General features: G+C 38.4%; 1 protein-coding gene across 1 annotated transcript in view; it reads left to right on the top strand.

The window, feature by feature from the left end:
* anxa6.L (annexin A6 L homeolog) overlaps window positions 1–20,603 on the top strand; it is a gene marked incomplete at its 5' end in the record, with an annotated part of 51,926 nt that extends 31,323 nt beyond the window's left edge. The window contains 21 exon segments of the mRNA NM_001092378.1: window positions 490–580; window positions 798–877; window positions 1,583–1,639; window positions 2,257–2,350; window positions 3,126–3,221; window positions 3,651–3,709; window positions 3,867–3,989; window positions 5,091–5,149; window positions 6,225–6,309; window positions 8,455–8,536; window positions 8,708–8,802; window positions 9,095–9,208; window positions 10,393–10,483; window positions 12,533–12,612; window positions 12,745–12,798; window positions 13,431–13,448; window positions 13,559–13,652; window positions 13,899–13,994; window positions 14,797–14,855; window positions 15,923–16,045; window positions 20,299–20,603. Coding sequence (NP_001085847.1) covers window positions 490–580; window positions 798–877; window positions 1,583–1,639; window positions 2,257–2,350; window positions 3,126–3,221; window positions 3,651–3,709; window positions 3,867–3,989; window positions 5,091–5,149; window positions 6,225–6,309; window positions 8,455–8,536; window positions 8,708–8,802; window positions 9,095–9,208; window positions 10,393–10,483; window positions 12,533–12,612; window positions 12,745–12,798; window positions 13,431–13,448; window positions 13,559–13,652; window positions 13,899–13,994; window positions 14,797–14,855; window positions 15,923–16,045; window positions 20,299–20,358 — 1,710 coding nt within the window. The 3' untranslated portion in view covers window positions 20,359–20,603.
* Window positions 20,604–24,510: the final 3,907 nt, after the last annotated feature.

Below are 24,510 nucleotides of genomic sequence, written 5' to 3'. Positions count from 1 at the left end.
ATCTCAATTAATTAAAATTAATGAGTTACCAGATTATAATTGTTAAGTTAAAGTGCTACTTCCGTGCTAATTCATTAATTTATTACGAAGGGCAGACTAAATCAAATCAATTCTGCCATTAATTCATTCCTTCACAATTAATCCACTGCCTAAAGTGCATAGGTGTTAAAAAATAAATTAATTTAAATACTTAAAGTGCAAGTGCATTAGTCCAACCAGGGACTTAATAAACTGTGAAAAATAATTATTGAACCAAATGTATTAGCGATAAATCGATTACCCAGCAACTCAACCCGATATAAAGGAAGGAAAAGGCTATAAAGGAAGGTGGAGTTGTCCCAAAACTTTCTACCTATTGAAATTACTATCCCTGGGATACCACAAAGCAAAGAAAGGCAGGAAAACCAGGACTGTGGTCTCGATATTAAACTCTGGCCCTGTCTTATTAAAGAGCTATTTATTGCCTTCAAATTACTATTTGTGTTACAGGGTGCTGGCACTGATGAGAAATGCCTCATTGAGATCCTGGCATCTCGAACCAACCAACAGATTCATGCCCTGGTGGCTGCCTACAAAGATGGTAAGTGACTACATAAAGATAGGCTGCCGTGATATGCTTGGTACCATTGATTTAATTACAATATAGTCATGTGGATACAAGACATCTTAATTATCCAAAATAGTACAAATGTCTTTTTGGGATTTCTAGTCAAGTGTCCAGCAAGTTCAATTCTTCATTTCAGCTCCCAAACTTGTTATCTCTTGTAAACTTATGTTTGGTTTCTTCTTTCTTACAGCATATGACAGAGATCTGGAGACAGATGTCATCCAAGAGACGAGTGGTCATTTTAATAAAATGTTGGTTGTCCTGCTGCAGGTATTAAAAACCCAGTTATAAACTGCTCATAACCCTATTGTTCTGTTAATAGTTAGCCACCATTTCATCCCTTTGTTCCAATGTTTAAATACTCATAATCATGAAAACTTTAGACAGAAACCTTGTCATCTGCAATAGCCCCAAGTGTACAATTCATTGAGCAGCTCTGCTGGTAGGCTGGATTCTTCTCTCTGTCAGTATTAAATATTTTATTTGGCTGGCAACTGATATACCAAAGCTTAATTGTTTTTAGCAAATAGTTAGCAATTGGTTTTTGGATTGAAGTGTGGAGGGGGTTAATGTTGGGGCTTGTAGTTTTGCAGCAGCTGAAGGGACCCATTTTATGCCATGTTTATTACCCACAAAATGTATTGAGTACTGTGCTGCTTATAAGAAATGTGGTAAGTACAGGGCTTCCTTGCAGCCAGCCTACACCCCAAAAATACAGAACTAGAGGGCAGAGACATCTTAAGTGGGTGCTTACCTACAGGGCAGGGTGCAAAGAATGGAAAACATTGTGGCTTGTGTATGTATTTGGCATTTTGTACCCTGCCCCGTGAACGATAAATAACTCTGTCAGTATTATAGAAACAAATTCAGATATAATAATCTATTTCATAATTAGGGATAAAAAGATTTGCGTCTGTAAGGCTGTAATAATTTTCACTTGTAAAAAAAAACTCAACAATCTGCACTTTACTATAGGGCACACGTGAAGAAGATGATGTGGTGAGCGAGGACCTGGTAGAGCAAGACGCTCAGGTAATGTCTAAATATGTTTCATGTGTGATTATTTTTCAGAATATCCAGTGACATATGGTACTGCAATAAAAATGGTACTACCCAATAAAAATGCATTTTTGGTCCTATCAAAAATGCATTTTTGGTCCTGACATTTTTCAGGAGTCAATCTGATTTAACCTGCCCTCATCATAGTAGCAGCCAAGTCACCTGAATCCCTGTTTACCCCTGAAGTGCATAGTGTGCCACAGTCTGTTTGAAAAACCGGTTTACGTGTTTTTCTTATTGTATTTGTGAGCAAAACACATCACCTGTAACACACAGTATTGCTAACTATATTAGGACCTGATTTGTGGGTGCAAGTTTGTTACAGTCATGGAAGCAAGTCAGTAATGAAACCATATAATTTCCAGTAGGTCATAAATCCAGAGCTCCCTCACGCACAGACACAATTTCCCAAAATTCATCCGAGAATTTGGACATTGGTGCATCACAACAAGTTGCTAAGAAGCAACAGCTGTATATATTAAACCCATGCTTTTATATGGAGACTATTGCTAGTAATAAAAACAGAGAACTGTGATATGACATATAGAATATGTTATGTAAATCATCGCCATGTCCTCTTCTACTTTTAGGAGTTATTTGAAGCTGGAGAACAGAAATGGGGAACAGATGAGGCTCAGTTCATCTATATCTTGGGAAGCAGAAGCAAGCAACATCTTCATCTAGGTAGGTGCCAGTCTCTGTGATCCCAGCACTAAATTGACTGCATTAGTTTGCATTATTTATGACCTCAGGCAACTGCAGTATTGACATCTTATTATTTTAAAATCTACAATCTGGTCTCTGTTTAAAGTCATATAATCCCGGATTTAAGAAGGGATACCCAAATATTTATACTCTACCAGAGCTTAGTCGGTTTTGGTTTGCTGTTATTACATTCAATTTAAATATCAGAAGGACACATATAGTGCTGGTTAAGCATTAAACATTATATCCAGGAAAATTTGCTGTTGTTTCTTGGGGAAAAGGTTTAGTAGTCAATGGGCCAGATTCAATTAAATGAGAAAAAGTTTCATCACATTAAATGTCATGGATAAGATTCATGAGATTTGAGATGCAATTCAATTCAGAAAAACTTATCTCACGGTTAATGGGAAAAAAACTGGAACTGAATTTGGAGAAAAGTTTTTTTCCCTTTGAATTGAATCTGTAAACCAGCAAGTTTTGCATGGGGTATCTTAGTGGAAGTGTCCTTTAACTTATACCACAAAGAAGAGTTAATATGCCCTTCTGTTACACAGGAATATGTCAGATGTTGTGGTGTAAAGCTGGCCACACAGGGGGATCACAGCTCATGTGCAGTACAATATCAATTGCACTGATAAAAAGTCACCCTACAGGCCATGGGAAATAAGATTCCATTCTATATTATGTGCTGAGAAGTAAAACTAATGTTACAATAACTCTGAATGTTAACACTCTCTCTCTCTTCTGCATACAGTATTCGATAAGTACCAGGAGATATCAGGAAAAACTATAGAGGAAAGCATAAAAGAGGAACTTTCGGGAGATTTTCAAGACCTTATGCTGGCTGTGGGTAAGTTCCGACACTCTTCCATATGAGCCCTCCATCACTTGTTCACCCACTTACTGTAAATGGCACCCTAATTAATCAATATGCCTTTGAAATGCACCCAAATATTCTTAGAAACAGGTATCAAAGGGTATGTCATTGAAGGTGTTGCCAGGGGCATAATAAGACATACCAGGCTTGGCCAAAATAAAAAAAATCTAACGTTTCTGTATACAGACACTTGATATTTATTTTTTCTTTGTAGCAATGCACAAGTCTCCCATCCTGCAATTAGATTTCATTACAAATGCATAAAAGCCTGTGATATATATTCATGACAAATACTACAAACAGTAGTAACCACATGTTTCACACAGGCACAGAGCATTACTGAGACTTTTTTTGTTCTGGGCTGGCTGCACCTAAATTTTGTCTGTTTCTTTTTCACCATAGTCAAATGCATTCGAAGCAACAGGTTATATTTTGCGACCAGACTGTTCAAAGCAATGGAGGTTGGTGACATTTACTATAAAGCTTTAAAATCAATATGTGCAGGTTTATTTGTAGGAGCCCTGGGTTTGTCAGTCTCTAATGTTTTTAATTTTAAGAGTTTATTATTATAAGTTATTCATTTGTCTTTTCATTCAATTCTTGGGTACCTCGCTATAGGGAATGGGTACTGCTGACAACACTCTTATCCGGATCATGGTTTCACGGAGCGAGATTGACATGTTGGACATTAGGGAGTCTTTCCGGACCAAGTATCAGAAGTCTCTTTACTCCATGATCCAGGTAAGCCTGCCATCCTATTAGATCAGCTTTTAAACCAATAAATAAATAGCAGTCTTTTAGTCTAAGCCGATCTGTAAAGAGTCAAAATGGCTTTGACCCCAGTTTATCTTCCTATGTATAAACTAAGGGGGCGATTTACTAACAGGCGCAGGCGTAACTTCGCTAGCGAAAGAGACACACACTAGTGCTCATTCACACTCTATCGCCAGGCGAATTAGCGCTCTGGCGAATGGACGTTACTCCACAAATTCACTAAGATGCGTTACCTCTTTCGCCAGACTTGCCTTCACCAGCTCAGACCAGATAAAATGCATTGGAGTGCATAGATCTTTCTCAATCTTTTGATCATATTTTTAGTGGGAAAAGTTTCTAAGTCCCAAAAAACGCTGGCGTCTTTTCCTTTTTTCATCGTGATAGCATGCATAAGTCCTTAAATTTTTTTTGGGTAACCAGGTTCCCCCATACATTTTCTAACATATAGAACATAAACTATACAGTGGGCTCATGTGTAGGGCATTGTAACAACTCTATTTTCTTTATTAAGGTTCCATGGACTTGTATAATGTAATGTATTTGCTCAACTTTAAATTTCCCACCATATGCAAATTAGTCTAACGAAGTTGCACTAGACATAATTGAATGCTAGCACATCTTCGCTTTGATTGGCAAAGTAATGCTTGTGAAAATTTGCCAGTGCTCGGTGTCCCCTGGACGCAACTTTGCATTTTAGTAAATTAGCGTTGTCTGCGTGAATTTTCACCTGGCAAAGTCTTGCGATGGCTGCGAAGCTGTCGCAGGCAAATTTTTGCCGCTTAGTAAACTAACCCCTAAAACTGTTGTATTCTACAGGTTTGATCAGTTATCTATCCATTTAACGTAAATTGTTGCCACAGTGACTTGATTATATACACTGTAGTAGCGCTTCTGAAGCATACATTTTTTCCTAGTTCTATTTACACAAAATGCATACAATCCTTCTTTTCTTGTTGACACTCCTAAGTAATGTGGCTTTAACACTATGAATGTACTCTTATACTGTAGTTAAAGCTCTGCTCTAACATGAAATTAAAAGTTAAAATTCTATTCATGTGCCTATTTCAGAATGATACATCGGGTGAATATAAGGAGGCCCTTCTGAAGCTCTGCGGAGGAGATGATGAGTATGTATCACATTCCATAGACCAGGCACTAATTTAGAAACCCAAGTCTAGAGAAAACAACAGATGATTTCCACTTATGAGGGCACCATTAGCCTTTACAAAATAGAATGTAATAAATTAGCATTTTGTAAATGCTATTTTTAGGAGAGAACAAAAAACCATTTTATTTGTTTGGTTATTAGTTTTGCCCTGCTGGGCACAAGATAATGGGATACCATCTGTACCAACAGTGAGCCACTGTTATATTTGTGAAATTGCCATTGCCCTTACAGTTCTTAAAAGGTATACATAATTATATGTCTCATAACATAAAACAGTTTTGTCCAGTTTACTAGAGTTTGCAGCTTCTGCATGTACAAAATAGCTGCTACATTACTGTTGCAGCCTGGAGTTTGCACCATCTATCCAGAGGGCTGCTAAATGGACAGAATGGCAAAGTTTTATTTTTTTGCAGCATTGTCAAACCCTGCTTATTGCATTGCAGCACTAGCTGACAATGCACAGACAAGATGAACCGCGCTACAAGAAATGCTTGATTTGCTCTCAGCACACTGTAGTAGTTTGCTCCCATAGTCACTACTCCTGGATTACAGTATCCCTATGTGACATCATACCACCACTAGCAGTTCAAGTGAATGACGCATACCCACCCCAAAATTCTGTACACCATGCTGCCTGATTTATATATAGTACTTTATGCTTTCTGAAAAAGACTAAATAAAGAAAAGTTGTGCTTAGTAAAACGGTGCACCACATTCATTGTTTTTAGAGTGTTATAAATACTGAGTCCTCCATAAAAGGTATGACTTATCCACTAAATTAATCCCATTTTCTAAACTTATGAAAGCACATCTTTAGTCATTGCTTTGGATTCCGTTCTGCCAAATAAATATTTAATCAAAAATTCCGGGCTCAGTACATTCATTGTTTATGGCAGTAGATATTATTGGTTTCCAAGTGACCTACCTCTTATGCATAACAATATCAATCCCATTTGTACTGTGTTGTAGAATATTATCTTGGTTTTTAATGCTCTCCGGCCCTTTTCACAGATCAGCTGTTCCTTCCTTTTTAGCGCCCCTGGGGAATTTTTTCCAGAAGCAGCTCAGGCGGCCTATCAGAACTGGGAGCTTAGCGCTGCCACTGCGAGACGTTTGGAGGTTGGAATAGAATGTGACTTATTGCTCTCCCTATTGCACTTGTTAACATATTGGCCTGGCAGTCACTATAACCCCCAACTAATACATATTGTTCCCCAGCTTCCTACCCTGCTGCTCGCTTGCTTGCATAAGATTAACCAAGGTCCATCCAGTTTAATCGCATTACAATTAAACTGCTTCCCCTACTCTATCTCTAACTAGTTTGGATCTGGATGCTTACACTCTGCTTATTGAGAAATCATTGGTAACTGTACCAATTGGGTTCAAATTTTCTTGCTGTATTTCCAGTGCATTTTGATAAAATAAACTTTTGTTAAAGTGAAAATATACCCTCTTTACAAGAGACCATATGTTACTTATTTGCATAGATCCCTTCTTTTCTGCATTAGCATAATCAATAGGTTGCAACTGAATAGTACCGTCTTAGATATTGTTTCCTGCAAAATTTGTACTTAGTACAGGGAAAATGCTTGGGTGGAATAGTTATAAGACATTTTTCACTACACGGTATAATAAGACCTAAAAATTTACCTTAATATGGAGGGTTCCATTTACAGTCCTATTGAGCTGATCCTACCAATGCCATTAATGTCATGAAGCCTGGCTTCTTGTATTGGAATATATATCAATAGAAGTGTTGTAGGTGGCTATAAGTTAATTTGTTGGTGGTTACCAGGAAAATACAAAAACTTGTTGTAGTACCATTTGGAGGCAAACCAGGAGAAAAAGTAATAGGGTTACAGTATATTTGTCGTTTGCTATTTATATTAGACAAGATTTCATAAAACATCCATAATGGAGACTGTTTCGGGTGTGCAGGACAAATGCATAAAATCAATGTAAATTTGCAGAGAAGGAATGTTCTATGCATGATATAGTCACATGTTGCAGATACTAAATACAAGGAAAATAAACATGACTTGCAAAATGCCTATATTTCCCCTTAATTCTACTTTATAACATTCTGTTATACATTTACCTTCCCCACTGTCCCATTACCTTCTTGTTATGTACAAATGCCAGTGGATTCTGTGACAAAATAGCAGCCTGGGTCAGACTTTGCTGTGTGGTGGTCCTGGAAGCTGCTGTATTTTTTGCCAGGGGCAGGACTCATTAATTTCTTTCTTTAATGGCAACATCCTATGCAAACCACCTTGTACCACCATACTGAACTCATTAATAACTTAAATGTTCCATGACTAGAAACCACGTGCTCCAATGATTTTAATATGGAAATAGCAAGAATCTGTTAAACAACAGGGGTTGTTATCTGTGTACCATGGCTAGATTTTAAAACCCTGTGAATTCAAACCTAGTTTAAACCTGGGGCCAAACATAGAACGTGACATCCAGGGCCGACTCTCAAAAAACAATTAGATGGAGACAGCGCCAATTGGTTTAGAGGTTATATAGGCCTAAATAAAAAAGGGCCAATCAGAATTTTCCAAACTGCAGCCACCAGAGCCTGGGCCCACCAGGAGAAACTGTGGTATGCTGACCAGATTGTCTGATCCTGGTCCAAACGATTAACTATGGGCACAATTATGTAGACCTAAAAGCTTTATTGGTGAGTTAGGAAGATACAAAATCCACTGGTATTTATACATCGCACCTTCAGCATGCTTTAAAGTGTTTTTCTGCCTCTGAACCTACCAGCCTGTTCTACAGAGGTATAAAAAAACTGGACTTGAGGCTGTATTACTCTTTTAGACTCTTGCTTTTTTTTTCTATTTCTGAATATGTTTTAAGGGTGCTGTGCAGTTCTGTGTTATGTATATTAAAAACTACAATAGTTTAAAGATGAACACGTTGCAGAATGGGTGGATTATGGACTGTCTGGTTACACAGATTGATGGCCATGTTGCACTGAGGGACTTCTGTCACATTTCATTGGACCAAATGCTTCCCATAATAGTAGCATTCAGCATGGTTTCTCCTTATAGACAATTTACAGTTCAGTCTCTGATATAATAAAGCTAATTCATTAGTCAGTTTTTATGGGTTGATGGGAAAGTGCACTGGGGAAGTTTGTGTGTCAGTCAGCCCCTTGTCCCCGTTGACTAATGACAGACAGAAAGGCAACAAACATTAATGTGTTAAGAGAGCCATGAAGAGTATTAGTAACACTTCTCATTCCCACTGTAGCTAAAAGGAACAGTGCAGCCTGCTGAGAACTTCCATGCAGACAATGATGGCAAAGCCCTGAGGAAGGCAATGAAAGGATTTGGTAAGCATCTAACATGGTGCTTTTAGTACCCAATACTGATTTATATGTGTATCTACTCCTCTTGATCTCAGCTGCTTTGGAGATAAAAGGGGGATGTTTTTTTTTATTTATAAAGAACTACAGCATCATATCCACCGTCAAGATGATAATGTAGTTTATTATCCACTACAGGTACCGATGAGGATACCATCATTGATATCATTACTAAACGCAGTAATGATCAGCGCCAAGAGATCATCAAGGCATTCAAATCCCACTATGGCCGGGTTAGTCTCTTTCCCTTTCATAAGCATTGCTTAACCCATTTTTTCTGGATTACAACTCCCACTAGGCTCCAACAAGATTAAAAGCATGCTGGTTGCTGTACTCCAACAACACCATGGGTAACTACAGCTGTTTCTCTGGATCTCCAGGACCAATGGATCAGCTGATTCTTATTTGAGAATCTTGGAATTGTTCTAGCAGATTCGGCTAGAAATTATTTATTGTCTCTTTTTCGCAAAGTGAATTAGTGATTTAATCATTGGCTTCTGCACAATATCACCTATTTTCTTGTAGGATCTAATGGCAGACCTGAAGTCGGAGCTGTCTAGCACCTTAGCCAAAGTGATCCTTGGTCTCATGATGACACCGGCCCAGTTTGATGCCAAGCAGCTGAACAAGGCTATAGCGGTATCTATGCTGTCACTATGTTGCAGTGTTTCAGACTATTGAGAGCTGGTGAATGGCCAAAGCGCTCTAGCTCTAATCAAGTTTGGGGGCACAGGCCACTGTCATTTAATTAGCGGGGAAGAGAATTCACAGTGCAAGGAAATCCGTGTGCCCTTACCATGCTCATGATAAGGGCACAGGGCACAGTTAAAACAACAGTTGAAGGCTTCTAGACCCTCGCGACCCTTTCTCTTACCAAGTCTAATCAGAGATACAGTTAAAAAGACTGGATAGGATGACTGAAAGGTTTGTTTGGGATTAATTGTCTTTTTAGAAACCATACAGTTTACAGAAACCTTCATTAACCAAGCTAGTTATGGAATTTGGATGTGTCTAGAAAGAAATGCAGTTTTACAGCACCATCTATTGGTGATTAGTGGACACTAATTATTTAAATATTTGTAGCTCTATTACCAACCTCCTTAAAGGAGTAGTTTACCTTTACGTTAACTTTTAGTATTTTACAGAATAGCCAATTCTAAGCAACTTTTCAATTGGTCTTCATTGTATATTTTTTTCATAGCTTTTGAACTAGTTTTCGTCTTTAGACTTTTTCAAATTGGGGTCACTGACCCCATCTAAAAACAAATGCTCAGTAAGGCTACAATGTATTGTTATTGCTACTTGGTATTACTCATCTTACTATACAAGGCCTCTTCTATTCATATTCCAGCCTCTTAATTAAATCAATGCATGGTTGCTAGGGTAATTAGGACCCTAGCAACCATATTGCTGAAATTGCAAACTGGAGAGAAGCTGAATAAAAAGATAAATAACTCAAAAAACACAAATAATAACAAATAAAAACCAAATTGTCTCAGAATATCACTCTCTGCATTATATTAAATGATAACTCAAAGGTGAATAACCCCTTTAAGGTCTTGTTCTTTTTTTTATAGTATACAGGTGCAAAGTGTGCTTCAGATCTAGTAACCCATAGCAACTTATTAGAGATTTTGGCAGACAAGTATTTTTTGTACAACACAACCCAGTAAGCTATGCTGTAATATTTCTAGTGCATATACAGTACAGAAAAGGTAACATGACTGATAATAGTTCTAAAGGCAATATAATAGAGGGTATATCCCTCTGCATAACAATATGAAAAATAGGTAAAGGATAAACTGTCTTTTGCTTGTTTCTAGGGGGCTGGCACAGATGAAAAAGTCTTAATTGAAATATTTGCCACTAGAACTAACGAGGAGATCCAGGCCATCAATGCAGCTTATCAAGAAGGTAAATCAGCAAACAAACCAGGTTACCTGTTTTTCGCCCAAAGGGTTACCAATCACATTACATGAATAATCACCAGGAAAACTAAAGGTGGCTCTCCATATTAACTGATCAGCCATCTTTCATTCATTGTCTGGCACCACAGCCTGACATCTCATCCCTCTCTTTCATACACACACTGTCAGTTATTTATCCAGTGTCGGACTGGCCCACGGGATACCAGGAAAACTCCCGGTGGGCCCAGGTGTCAGTGGGCCTCTTGCTTCTAACCATTTAGCCTATTTCATGGTCATTCCGTATTTATTTTTGGGAAAAATGCTTATTAATGGAAGAATATAGTAAGTAGAAATAAAAGACTAGGAGAATAAAGAGGTTGAGTGAGGAGAAGAGGTATACTAGTTTGGAAAGTGGGACCTCAGCCTGAGGTTTTCTGGTGGACCACTGGCATCCCAGTCCATCACTGTATTTATCAGAGGGTTAAAACAGTGCTCACCAGAATTCTCAGCATTCACTTGTGTAAGATTTTTAGGGGTATATATATATATATATATATATATATATATATATATATATATATATATATATATATATATATATATATATAATATATATATATATATATATATATATATATATACTGTATATAGAGACAAATACAAGAGGTCCTCAGCACTCAACCCATTATCAATATATTTAAGACAGAGACATTTTGTGCATACTGCTACTAAAAAATGCCTTACCCTTTAAACAAAACAGGGATTGTTTGTCCATATATTGCAATATATTTAAGCTGGCCAACTACGTCAAAGTCATCCCGTATCTGGCCAGTCCTATGCTCAATTTTCATCTGATTCATTAAGAATTCAATTGCTTAATTATACATTTTACAAAGGGACTAAGTTTTACCTGCAACTTACTAGCTGCTTTCTAAGTAAAACTCCCAAACTTGGCTGCCCTTTTATTAGACACCAGTGGGATCATCTGACTATAGCTATATATATATATATATATATATATATATATATATATATATATATAAAACTAGATAGGTGCACTCAGATAGCCATGTTGATGCCTAGGTGCTGGACAAAAATTCATATCTATAAAGCAAAAAAACTTCCGCACACATAGGTCTTGATAAGTGAAAAAAAGCTGGTAGATTTATTTCAACGTTTCGGCTTACAAACTCAACCCTTCCTGATGACGGCTTGAGTTTGCAAAAGGTTGAAATAAATCTACCAGCTTTTTTTCACTTATCAAGACCTATGTGTGCGGAAGTTTTTTTGCTTTATATATATATATATATATATATATATATATATATATATATATATATATATATAAAATTTTTATAGATGGACCCACACTGTTACAGGAAATGAGTATTTAAACCCTTTTGGTATCACTAGCATTTATCATTGATAAAGGCCCCAAAGTTGGCCAAAACATTGGATGTACGAGTGCGGGTCCATCTATAAAAATTATACAATTTGACTTGACCCAGCACCCGCAACTAGACATTGGAGTTTGAGTGCAGGTACTGTTTGGACGTGTTAAACATTTTTGACACTGGTTTAAAAGAAAATATGATTTAAAAGCCCTTGTTTCCTATTGCAATGACCACAGGTAGCTGTAGAGTTAGCAGCTTATGTAGAAGGCCTCTCCAATTAGATGTTTCTCAGTATAGGTGACTCTTAGTACTGGAATTTTCATTAGCTGTGTTAGAGATAGAGCAGAAACCCCCAGCAAAGTTCTCCTTAATGCTTAGAAGTCCATCTGCACTGCTGGCGGTTAGACTTTGACCCAATATTCTCAGTATGACATATTGTATAGGGGTGAGAGATAGATTGCTGATTTAATGTCAGATTAACACTTTGGTGCTCATTTGCTATCATTCCTGTCAATTGTTGTCTGGCATTTAGCATTTAGTTCTGTTTTATATTCACTCACTCTTACCAGCCTCTCCTCCAGAAAAATTGAGTCATGTATTGTAACATCCATTGAGGAATTTTCATGAAAGTCTGATTGGTGAAAAATGCAATTTTTTTCCAGCCTATAACAATTCTTTGGAAGACTCCATTAGCTCAGACACATCTGGACATCTCAAGAGGATACTGACATCTTTGGCTCTGGTTGGTGTTCTTGTTAAATCAATAATCTTCATTACATGTGCATCTGTGTGGATTACATCACACCTAGTATAGTGAGCCATTGGAATGGTCAGCCAGGACACTTACAGCTGATATTTTTATATTTTCTATCAGGGTAGCCGGGATGAGGCTGGTGAGGACCTGGATAAAGCAGTGGAGGATGCAAAGGTAAGAAAAACAGTTTTAGTATATAATATGCAGAATGAACTGGAACAGCCCAAAACACTCTCTTACTCACCATAACAAAAGCAATTGTGTACTTTGTGTCGATTCTGTCAAGCAGTCTTTTGCGTCCGATAAAAAAAGAAATATATACAGTACATAGTAACATGGTAATATAGTAAATTAGGTTGAAAGTGCCTAACTGCTAGTTGGAAAATAAATTAAATGAACTGCAAAAAATAATAAATAATTTTGATTGTATTAATATTGATGCGCCTATGCAGTGCTTACCAGATGGGATTTTCAAATCTGGCCAGATATCAGTTGGACAGGCTGCCAAAAGGCTCCATACACATTTATTGGCCTATGCATGGCCACCTTAACATTAAAGGTTGCCTGTGTCTGGGTATTGCAAGTAGCTTCTGTATGTTGTTCTGTAAGAAAAGTGGTTCAGCACAGTCCGTTAATATATTAATATAAAGTTTTCTGTCCTATAACTGATTGCAACTTTAGAGATGAGTTTTCAAGCTCTGTTCCACAGCAAAAGACAGGAGACTTCTGTCTGGCATGCGTTTTTATACTGAGAGCTGGCTTATCTCAATATCTAATCCTGTTTTCTTCTTTCTCCCAAATTAAAGGTTCTCGCTTCAGTTCTAGTAAGTAATCATTTATGGCATGACTACTACATATGTTCATATGCATAGACTGTTAATTACCTAAAGAGCTCACTAGTGTAACTTTACTCTCTATATATTCATCCTTCCAGGAGATCTCAGACTCTGGGTCTGATGATTCTAGCTCACTCGAGACAAGGTTCATGACCATCCTGTGCACTCGGAGCTACCCACATTTGCGAAGGGGTGAGTTGGCTGTCCCACTTTTATTAACAGGATTTCCTTCATCTAAAACACTGCTTTTCAGCTGTAGTGGGACAGTTATTCACTTATACCCCATGATTGGGGCTAGGTTATAGTAAAATGTTGTCGTCCATGGAAATCAGTCTGCTGGCCTCCAGTTGAACAACCCTGATTTACAATGTTTTATAAATGAAAACCTGTGTCTTCAGCAAACAACCTTTACATGTACTTTCCATTCTTTCCCACTAGTTTTCCAGGAATTTATCAAGCAGACAAATCATGATGTGGAACATATCATTAAGAAAGAAATGTCTGGAAATGTAAAGGATGCATTTGTGGCCATTGGTGAGTAATGCTGTATTGTTGCCTATCTATACATGACATGGGACTTTGTCATTCCTACATGTTAATACTGTGTGTTGGTGATGGAGAGCTTTCTGCTTGTAAGAGCCTACAATCTGGCGTGTTCGTGGTGGAGAAGTATTTATTTTGTAGATTTTAAGGAAATAATACCAAAAAGTCTGCAACTAAGTGTAAAAGTAAACTTAGATAAGCAGGGCTGTATTGAATTCTTAAAGCTAGAATGTCTTTATGTCTTGAGAGAGGAGTTGGAAGCTGGAAATTAATGGAAAGTTGTAGGCCTATGATACATTAAGTGTTGCTCTCAGGGAGTACTGCAGCAGTCAGAATCAATTAAGCAACCTTACAAGCATGCATTTATACAAATGAGAAGTGACTGCGTTTAGAAGAGGGTATTTACAGTAAACCACTGCAATTTACATTGAGAGCACCGCAGTGGTCAAAATGCCCCATGTCTCAATAATCCTACAGAGTAAAGAAGGCCCAGCAACAACACTCAAGACACGTGTGATCTAGTGAGAGCCAAGTGTAGGCTCAGTACTGTACCCGTGAATCTGATTCCCATTACCCTCTGTAGGATACCACAAAAGCAACAAGCACCACATCACAGAAGCAATGAGCATTTAATAGACATGTTTTTCTAATGCCCTGTATAGTCTGAATGGTATATTCATCTATCTTGCCTAGCCAATGCCAGCCTGGAACCACCAAGAGCACAAGATGAGTTACAGCAACTCTAGTTCGAAATCTATTGGTGTTTGATTATTTTCCTTGTTTCATTTGATAGTACGCAGTGTGAAGAACAAACCGGCCTTCTTCGCAGAGAGACTCTACAAAGGAATGAAGGTAAATTCACAAAATGACATTTTCACACTCTATGGCAGAATCTGGACCAGACCTAAACTAAAGCCTAACTAGTAGCTAGTAGCTAGAAATATTTTACATTATGTTTTGTTCTTCTGTACCAGCCCAAGACAACCATAGCCCTTTAGCATTAAAGATCTGTGTCTGCAAAGATGCCCCAGTAGCTCCCCATCTTCATTCTGCTGATTCACTGCACATGCTCTGCTGTCATTTACTGAACTTAGGGACCCACTCACAATATACAGTACTCATAGAATATAAATGTCACAATATAAGGCTGATTAGTACTTAATACATGGCAGCACAGAAACCAGTGCAACTAGCATCAGAATTTAATAATGAGTCCTGTAGCATCAACTTATATTACAGGCCAACCTCATTTTCTGCTTGATAATTAGCGACGACCCCTAAGCTTAGCTTCTCAACAGCTGCTCAGAGCCCACTGAGCATGTGAGTGTCGCAGACACTTTCCAAGATGGTGACCCCTAGTGACAAGTTTTAAGTCCTGGATCATTGCTGCTATTGTGAAACTGAAACTTTAGGCTGGTGCAGCAAGTTCAGTGTATAAAATATTACTTTTTTGGCCACATTTATTTTAAGGTTTTAGTTCTCTAGTTCAACACTAGTGTGTCTCTCTGCAGGTGCTACATTTCCATCTGCATTGCCAGCCATGAACTAGACCTGCAGATTGGATATGTAGGTGCAGGCTGCCTGCAAGTCAGTTATCATGCAGCCTATTTCAGAGAATGAGAAAGACAGATTTGCAACAGAAATAATGGTTTCATCATTGCCAAACTAACAGAATTGCCATTCTTTTTTTTTTTTTAGCTACTTGCAGACTGCATTCATGAGGGGCAGGAGGTAAAAGGCACATAGGCCTCCTACCTTACCCTTCACCTATATATCTTTGACACTTCAAAACTATGAATAACTCAGACAGAGGTTTTTTTAACCCACCTGAAATGAATGCATGTTATTTATGCATACGATGTTGCTCCATATTTTGTTTTTGTATGAATGCACCAGTAAAAAGTCTGTTTCCTTATTAGGGAGCAGGAACAGATGAGAGAACCCTCACAAGGATTCTGGTATCCAGGAGTGAAACTGACCTACTGAATATCCGGCAGGAGTTTAAGACTCTATATGAGAAATCACTACACCACTGTATTGAGGTGAGAAAAGGGAATATTCATACATCTAGGCATTGTGTACAATTACAGTTATACGAGATAGTGTCTAATGCATGGCATACTGTAATTATGTTTTTGTTTTTTAATCCCTTCCAATTTAGGGCAACGGGACACTGGGCACTTTGTCGCCCACTGGTATTGCACTCCTGCCAAGTGACAAAACACTCAAAAATACCTATGCGTTAAAATGCATTAAAGCTGCTTGCTCTTAACCACTTCACAGTTTTGTGGAATGACATGGAACATATTGCATGACTTCAATGCATTTAAAGGAACAGTAACACCAAAAAAAATGAAAGTCTTTTAAAGTAATGAAAATATAATGTTCTGTTTTGCTGCACTGGTAACACGGGTGTGTTTGCTTCAGAAACACTTCTATAGTTTATATAAACAAGCTGCTGTGTAGCCATGGGGGCAGCCATTCAAAGCTGAACAAGGAGAAAAGGCTCAGGATACACAGCTGATAAAAGATAAGCTCTGTAGTATACAATGGGATTCATCAGAATGTATCTTTTATCGACTGTGTATCCTGTGCTTGAATGGCTACCTCCATGGATACACAGCAGCTTGTTTATATAAACTATAGTTTTTTTCTGAAGCAAACATACCAGTTTTACCAGTACATGGCTGCAATACATCATATTGTAATTCCTTTAATATGCTTTCAATTTTTGATGTTACTGTTCCTTTAATTCAAAGGTATTTCTAGACATTTTGTTGCTCATGGGGAGCACAATTTCCCAGGATGACAACAATGGCTTGTGTATCATTGTCCTAATTTATGTAACCCAGTCATTAAGCTGTAGGTTTGTCATACAGGAGAACATGGAAAGCAGCTGTAACTCTTTCCAAGTTATATCTTATCGAATTTTCTCCAATTAAATTTCTCATTGAGCAAACTATACATATTGTTTTTAGGCTGGAGCAACAACCCAACAATGGACAACACAGATTTAAAAAGGGTCATTAAAAATGGCTGCATTGCACTGCTCAAACTCACTTTACGCAGTTGTTGCTGGACTACAAATTCAATCTTACTTTAACATATTATCAAGGTTAAGGTATGATGAGAGCTGTAGTCCAGCAATATTATGGTTGTATACTTAAAGGGTAACTCCGGCTTTCAAACCAAAATTTGATAAAGAGGCCCACAGAAACCCCTAATATATCCATCACAGTTACCTGTGCCTTTAAAAAGTATGAATAAATGCAATTTTCTATGCTGAAATCAAGCAGGGAATTGTGGAGTTTGGAGGATGCAGGTTGGGGACAGCTGGCTGTTGATACAATGTAACAGTAGTCAACCAGCTCAGCAAGTAGTCAGAGAGATCAGCAGGAAAGCAGGGGGCTTTGTTCCAAACCATTAAAAATCATGAAAAATCTGCATATTTTAATTGGTGTATATTGCAAAGCTGCTTGAAATTTTACTTTTCAAAAAGCTTAAGTTATGTTTTTTGCAGAGTTCCCCTTTAAAGCAATATTGCTCAGTAAAACTATTTCCCAGCTTTTAAAGCCAATGGTTTCTGTCATTCTTCCCCACGGTTGATTCCAGTGTAACATAACTTCACCAAAATGGCATAATAAACTCTGTAAGATAAGAGCAAGATGCAGTGGCAGGGGGTGCAATTGGGCCAGGGCCGTACCCCCTCAGGGCCCCCGGCAGCTCGCGCACTGCCGATTTCCGGCCACATCGGCCGATTTCGGGACAGAGGGGGGCGGGGGTCCGACTGCACGTCCCGCACCAGGGCCCCTCCAGTTACGTTACTGACAAGGTGGCTGACATAGTGGAACTGCTTCATGACTGGGCTTAGTTCCCTTTTAAATACAATCCCTTTCTATTAGGCTCATGTGGAGCATAAGCATATGTTGACTGTTCAATAATTGCATAAGTCGATGTATGTATGGATTTTTTTAATGAAACAAATCTTGGAATGTTATCAAGAGAGAGGGAATTTTCTGTGCGGCGTGCCTATATGAAACATGCAAATACCCAATACTTAGAAATCCTCTTTAGAGAAAACAATGTTTCTTGCCAAGTCTCATGTGTAATTGTAAATAACTTGTTTACACTAAAATGAATCAGAATTACTATGATAAAAGAGCCAAATAGCTATGTTTGACAGAGCGGGAACAACACATTCCTAAAGAGACATAGTTTAGTGATGTATCATATATTACAGTCAGTTTATAAATATCTTAGCTATGAAATAAATGTGAAAATGTTCCAGAAATGTGTCAGCTGCATAGATCATTCATCATCTCTGGAAATCCCGAGTAAACAAAGAATCTCCTTTTGTATTTATACTGTGTTGCGTAATATTTAGTTCAGGTTGTATGCCTTTGCTTACAGCTGTCTTTAGATGGTCCACACAAGCATGCCATACAGAATGTCCGCACTCTTGACCTGCCCAATACATACCCCATATACAGCAAACTCTTTCCTGGTGCTCCTATGAGCCCCGAAAGCATGGGTGTTCCCGGAAGAGGGGTAAAAGACGGCAATTGCCTGACCCTGACTTCTCCAGCTAGTTCCAAGAAATTGTTTGTAATTTAATTCCCAACAACACAAAATATTTTTTATACTTCCCACCCCAAGGCAAGCCTTAATTAAGTTATCTTCTGCATGGTCATCTTCAGTGCTACCCTATGTGATTTTAGTTTACTTTCCCCTGCCTGGAAAATGTTCTGCGGACACCCATGCCTGAAAGATGTCATGCCCAGCCCCCCTGGTTTCCCTATGTTCTGTGCCAACTAAATGGTGCATGGAGAATGTGTAATAGAAACTTGAGTCCCACTCAAAATATGCAACCAATGCACACTTGCTAGCGACAAGAGGCAGGTACAACATTTTGTGCTGACTTAAAGGTGATGGCTGGGGAGGTGCATTATGGAAAAAAAAAAAAAAGATTGCACTCAATTTTACAGTTTGCTTTGTAAATGAAACACGTCTGGCACAAAAATTAACATACAGTGCCCAACTCTTTCACCAGCAAAAATGGTATGGATTATCTATGGGTGATGCCTAAAGCAGAGATAAAACTTTTTGGCAAATATACATGACTATTAGAGGGTTATTTATCAAAGGTGAATGTTAGAGTTTTTTTATACCTCGGATGAACTCACAACTCTATTTAAGAAAAAACTTGAACGAAAAAACCTTGTTTCAGCGAGTTTGAGTAAACCTGAAAACTCAAATTAATCGAGTTTTCATCGATAAAAAGTTTTCGGGGCAAAACCCTCGGAAAAACATCATTAAGGCTATTAACATCTTCAAATGGTTCAAGAGACCTCTGCCATTGACTCCTACATGACATTGACAGGTTTTAGATGGTGTATTTTCAGATTCCAGAGTCTGGGTATAATAAATCTTGAAAAATTCTAGTTTTTTTTAAAAAAAAAAAATAACTTGAAAAATTCCAGTTTTTTAACCTGAAAATGTGAGTTTTGACCAAATAAATAACGTCGAAAACTCAAATTTTCGTGGAAAACACAACTCGAAACCTTAATAAATAATCCCTTTAATATGATATCTTCAACTTCCTAGACCTCCAATCATAAGCAGTCATTAAATTGTAGCAAGAAAAGAGGTGAATGCTGGAAGTTGTATCTCTAAAACCGGCTAAAGTGTACATCAGTGAACCCCCAATCAGTGGTTCATGAACAACATGTTGCTCTCCAATCCCTTGGATGTTGCTCCCAGTGACCTACAAGCAGCTTATTTTTGAATTCCTGGTGTGAAGGCAGTTTTGGTTGTATAAAAATCATGTGCACTGTCAAATAGAGCCTCCTGTAGGCTGCCAGTCCACATTGGGGCTACCAAATAACCACATCACAGCACTTATTTTGCAGCACCTAGGAACATTTTTCATGTGTTGCTCCCCAGCTCTTTTTACATTTGAATGTGGCTCACAGGTAAAAAAGGTTAGGGACCTTTGGTTAGGGTTGCCACCTTTTTTTGAAATTGGCATTTTTATACATTTTCCCTATTAATAACATTGGGATAAAGCTTAATTTTTACCGGCCAGGCCGGTAAATTACCGGGCAGGTGGTAACCCTACCCCTGGTGTACATCTCCTATTCCTTGTCAAACAACAGTAGGACATAGAGCATAATGTAGGTTGCTAGTCAGCCCTAACAGATTGTTATTTCATCATTAATCCAGTCCTGGTTCATAAATGAGATATTGTGTCTAAAGTAATTTTGCCTACTGTTTACGCTTTTGTTCTGTTCTACAGAGTGAAACTTCTGGAGATTATCAAAAAGCCCTGCTGGCACTTTGTGGTGGTGACGACTAAACCAAAGAAATCCTCTGCATCGAATGCCTGTCTTGGGTTCACTGGCACCCATGCACCAAATGTCTTTGTGTTAGCTAGTAGATTCTGAAACTGGCGAGTAACTGAAGAATGTTCTCTTCAACATGACTAGGAGAGCATACTAATGAAATTCACAGAATGGGACACGGGTGGGAGGGAGAAGAGAATTTCCCAGATATCCTAAACACGTGTATGTAACCAACGAGAAGTAAAGGTTTTAAAGTACATCTCTGTTGTGTTCTCTTACTATTTACTGCTTGTGTGTGTTGTGGGTGTATGTGTAGATTTTTGTATTTAGTTTTTAAACTCTCTACAGCAGTGATCCCCAACCAGTGGCTTGTGAGCAACCCCTGGATACTGCTCCAAGTGCCCCCAAAGCAGGTGTTTATTTTTCAATTCCAGGATTGGAGGCAAGTTTTGATTGCATAAAAAAATGGGGTTATGGCCAAACCGAGCCTCCTGTAGGGCAAATAGCCAATCATATCCTTTATTTGACACCCTATGAACTTTTTTTCATGCCTGTGTTGCTCCCCAATTATCATTACCAGGCCCGGGCCTAGGGCGGCAAGAATGTAGGGGCGGCATGCCGCCCAGCCACCTGCATGTGCACACACGCACCTGAGGAGGAACAGGGGGTTGCGCATGACATTTATGGTCACTAGAACTCAGCGGCGCCGCTGCGGCGCAGAGCGGCCTCGGGGCGCCAAAGGCATAAATCCGGCACTGATCATTACGATGGTCCTTTTTTATGAAATAAAAGAACCAGCCTATGTTTTAAAAGCCATTATACCCTCAAATTCTCCAGCAGAATTTAGTATCAACATATGATATACAGTATCTCATCACAAGTAATATCAGCGATTTGTTCTTAGCAAACAAAGCGCCATTTGGCTATTCCCGATCCAAGTGAAGTAATGCCATGCTCCCTTGCTGATCAGGCCACACTCTCTCCTGACTTCTTGTAATGTGATTATATAAAAAGGCTAGAGCCCTTTTGGTAGTGGTACGATGGCCTACAGTAAAATAAAAGCCAAAACCATCAGCCTGAACCAGTAATACCTTTCACAGAATCTCTGGATAAATAAAAGTACATAGATAAAAGTTAATTTTATATATATATATATATATATATATATATATATATATATATATATATATATATATATATATATATATATATATATGTGTGAAATGAAGAATCCTTGATCTTAAGACCATCAAAGGGTCTGTGAAGTGCACATCCATACTGTATTTATTTGGTGGGCTCTCTCCTCTTGTTATGGGCTTAGGGCATATCACCCAGACCAGAATTTAAATGGAGTGTTGGGAAAGTTTTAAGCAAGGGCACATGCACCCAAACGAAAGGAAAAACTTGGTGAGTGCTGAGACTGATATAGCGCTGCATGCAGAAAGTATTGTTTGTTCAAATATACCTTGTATAAGGAAACAAATTAAAGGGGTTGTTCACCTTTAAATAACGTTTAATATGATGTAGGAAGTGAGATTCAGAGACAACTTGCAATTGATTTAAATTTTTTATTATTTGTGGTTTCTGAGTTATGCAACTTTTTATTCAGCAGCTCTCCATGCACTGATTTGAATAAAAGACTGGAATATGAATAAGAGAGGGCCTAAATAAAAAGTAGCAATAATTGTAGCCTTACAGAACATTTGTTTTTTAGATTGGGTGACACCCCCCCCCTTTGAAAGCTGAAAAGAGTTACAAGAAGAAGGCAAATTATTGAAAAACTATAATAAATACAAAATAACGGCCAATTGAAAAGTTGCTTGGAATCAGCCATTCTATACCATACTAAAAGTTAACCTAATGGCAATCCACCACATTAAAGGTAAACTAGTTTCACTTACAAGTTCTTTTGGATTCGTGGCTGTTCACCTAAAGCAGAGGCATTAGAACCTGGGGGCCAGGGGACCTGTGACCACCCCCAAATTTCCCACTGATCTTTAATGCAGGCCCGTGGGTGGGAGTAAAGTTATGTAACGCCAAATGTTACCCCCCCAGCCTCCTAAACAAAATAATCTGCCTGACCTAAACATGCTGAGACATTGCCAAACATGTGGATCTTTGCCTGATTTGGTCACAAATACACTGGGCCAACATTTATTTATTTCATCTGTAAGAAACTGGACTTACTGCCAGGGGGATTTCCTTTCTGATCTGTGCAATAGAATTGGATGAGTAAGGTTGATTCCATGAGCATATGTTTCTATTAAGCTGTTTGTGGTTGTACATTTATTTTCAGACCACATTCAGAAGCCCTATTAACAGAACGTGAACGGAAAATAAAAGAAGAAACATTGTGAAATAGTGGTTACATAAAACCATAAGGGAATACTGACCTAAATTTATTAATAGGTGCGAGGTTAGTATAATCACATGATTTATATATTAAATTATCTGGATTTTTAGAAAGGTAATACGACATATGGATTTATTAAAAGCATATTCAATTACACAGTTGATGATAATTATGTCATAAATGAGGCTGAAGAAAAGACACATTTCAGTAAATGGGTAGTTCACCTTTAACAACTTTTGGTTTTCAGTTTTACTTGTTTTTAGCATATTCAAATTATTGCCCCAGCAGCTCAAAAGCTACTGCTCTCTGAGGCTACAATTTTATTATTTTTATCTTTCTGTTTAGAAATCTTTTTATTTAAATATAAAATAAATGTTTATATTGATATAAAGGGTAGAATCTATTGAGCATTTAGTGAGTAGGATAGGGTTGAAGAGCTGCTCCGGTGATAGAGGGGGAGCTGAGAGAGGACATTGGGACAAATAGTTGGGCTAGGGGCAGAACAATTTGGGATTCAGGCCTAAATTTGTGGTGAGGCCACAAAGGCCTGGGCCTAGGGTGGCAAGATTTAAGGGGCAGCTCGCCATACAGCCAGATGCAATGGGGACGTGTACTGTACGCATAATCCCCCATGCTCTTGCACGGAGGAACGCGTGTTTAATCAGGCGCTAGGACCCAGTGGCCTACAGACACCCAAGCCAGAAATCCTGCTGGATTCCAAAAATACAAACAAATACATTGCTTTAAATTTGTACTACCAAGCCCTGCCTTGACTGATATTTTACTGGCCAGAGAGGTGGAATACCAACCAGGTGTCAACCCTATTGCATCACTGCATACACAGGCCTCATTTTTGTAAAAGTACTTCATATACGTAAATAATGTAACTTTCCATTTATATTCTCGTAAATGCTCAAATGTGCATTTTCTGGCCAAAATGAGTGCTCACTGACAGCTGTATGCCATTGTCAGAGCAGAGACCCATGCGCATTAGCCCTTATTCCTAGTAATAAATAATAAAAAGGTGAAGGAAGCCTCAAAAGCAGTTGATGAAGGTCTTGTGGCCCGAAACATGTAGTGGCACAAAAAAACAATAAATGTAATTGCAGCAAAGCTCTGCTTTTGAGGCTTCCTTCACCCATTTTGGTTATTTACTACAAGATTTGTGTGGGACGACAGGAACACACGGTGGAGCCAGCCTGAGCCATTTTTTCAGCCAAAATTGGTACACTGGATATCTTCATTTAGTCCATTCCTAGTAACAAAAGCCCCCCTAAACTGCCTGCCATCGCCCCCCTCCCCTCAAAAAGGTGCCCCTTAAAAAAATCTGAATATAAAATGGAGAGCAGTGCAGCAGAGTTCCCACCATCTTCTGCTCATTCCCATTCTCTTCTGGTCTCTTCGCCGACATGAAGCCTGAGGGAGCATGCGCATATAGGAAGGACTCTTTACATTGATTCCACTTGCATCTTAAAATTAGTTTGGGTCACCCATTTTGCAATGCTGGGAAATGCATAAGAGTTTAGGGGAAGGTTATTTTATGGGTTTAACCATGTTTTGAATCAGTTTGTGATTTATGAGGGAGTATCTATTTTGGTTTCCCCCTGATACCGTCTAGTCTTTCTGTGCTGCAGCATTCAAGCCAACTTAAACATCTTAGCGGTAGAATCCCCGACTGAACATTAAAAATGCCCACAAAATGTCATCTGACCCCGTTTTCTTTCTATCAAGTCAGGTGACAGTATTGTCTAGAGATCTGCTAAATGTGCAACAGGTTGCAGTGGAATTTCCCTTCTTGCTTCCTCTTACACCT

The sequence above is a fragment of the Xenopus laevis genome, chromosome 3L, assembly GCF_017654675.1.
Source record: "Xenopus laevis strain J_2021 chromosome 3L, Xenopus_laevis_v10.1, whole genome shotgun sequence".
In the NCBI taxonomy this organism is placed as follows: domain Eukaryota; kingdom Metazoa; phylum Chordata; class Amphibia; order Anura; family Pipidae; genus Xenopus; species Xenopus laevis.
The sequence above is the reverse complement of the archived record's forward strand: the minus strand, read 5'-3'. Positions and strand labels throughout refer to the sequence as shown.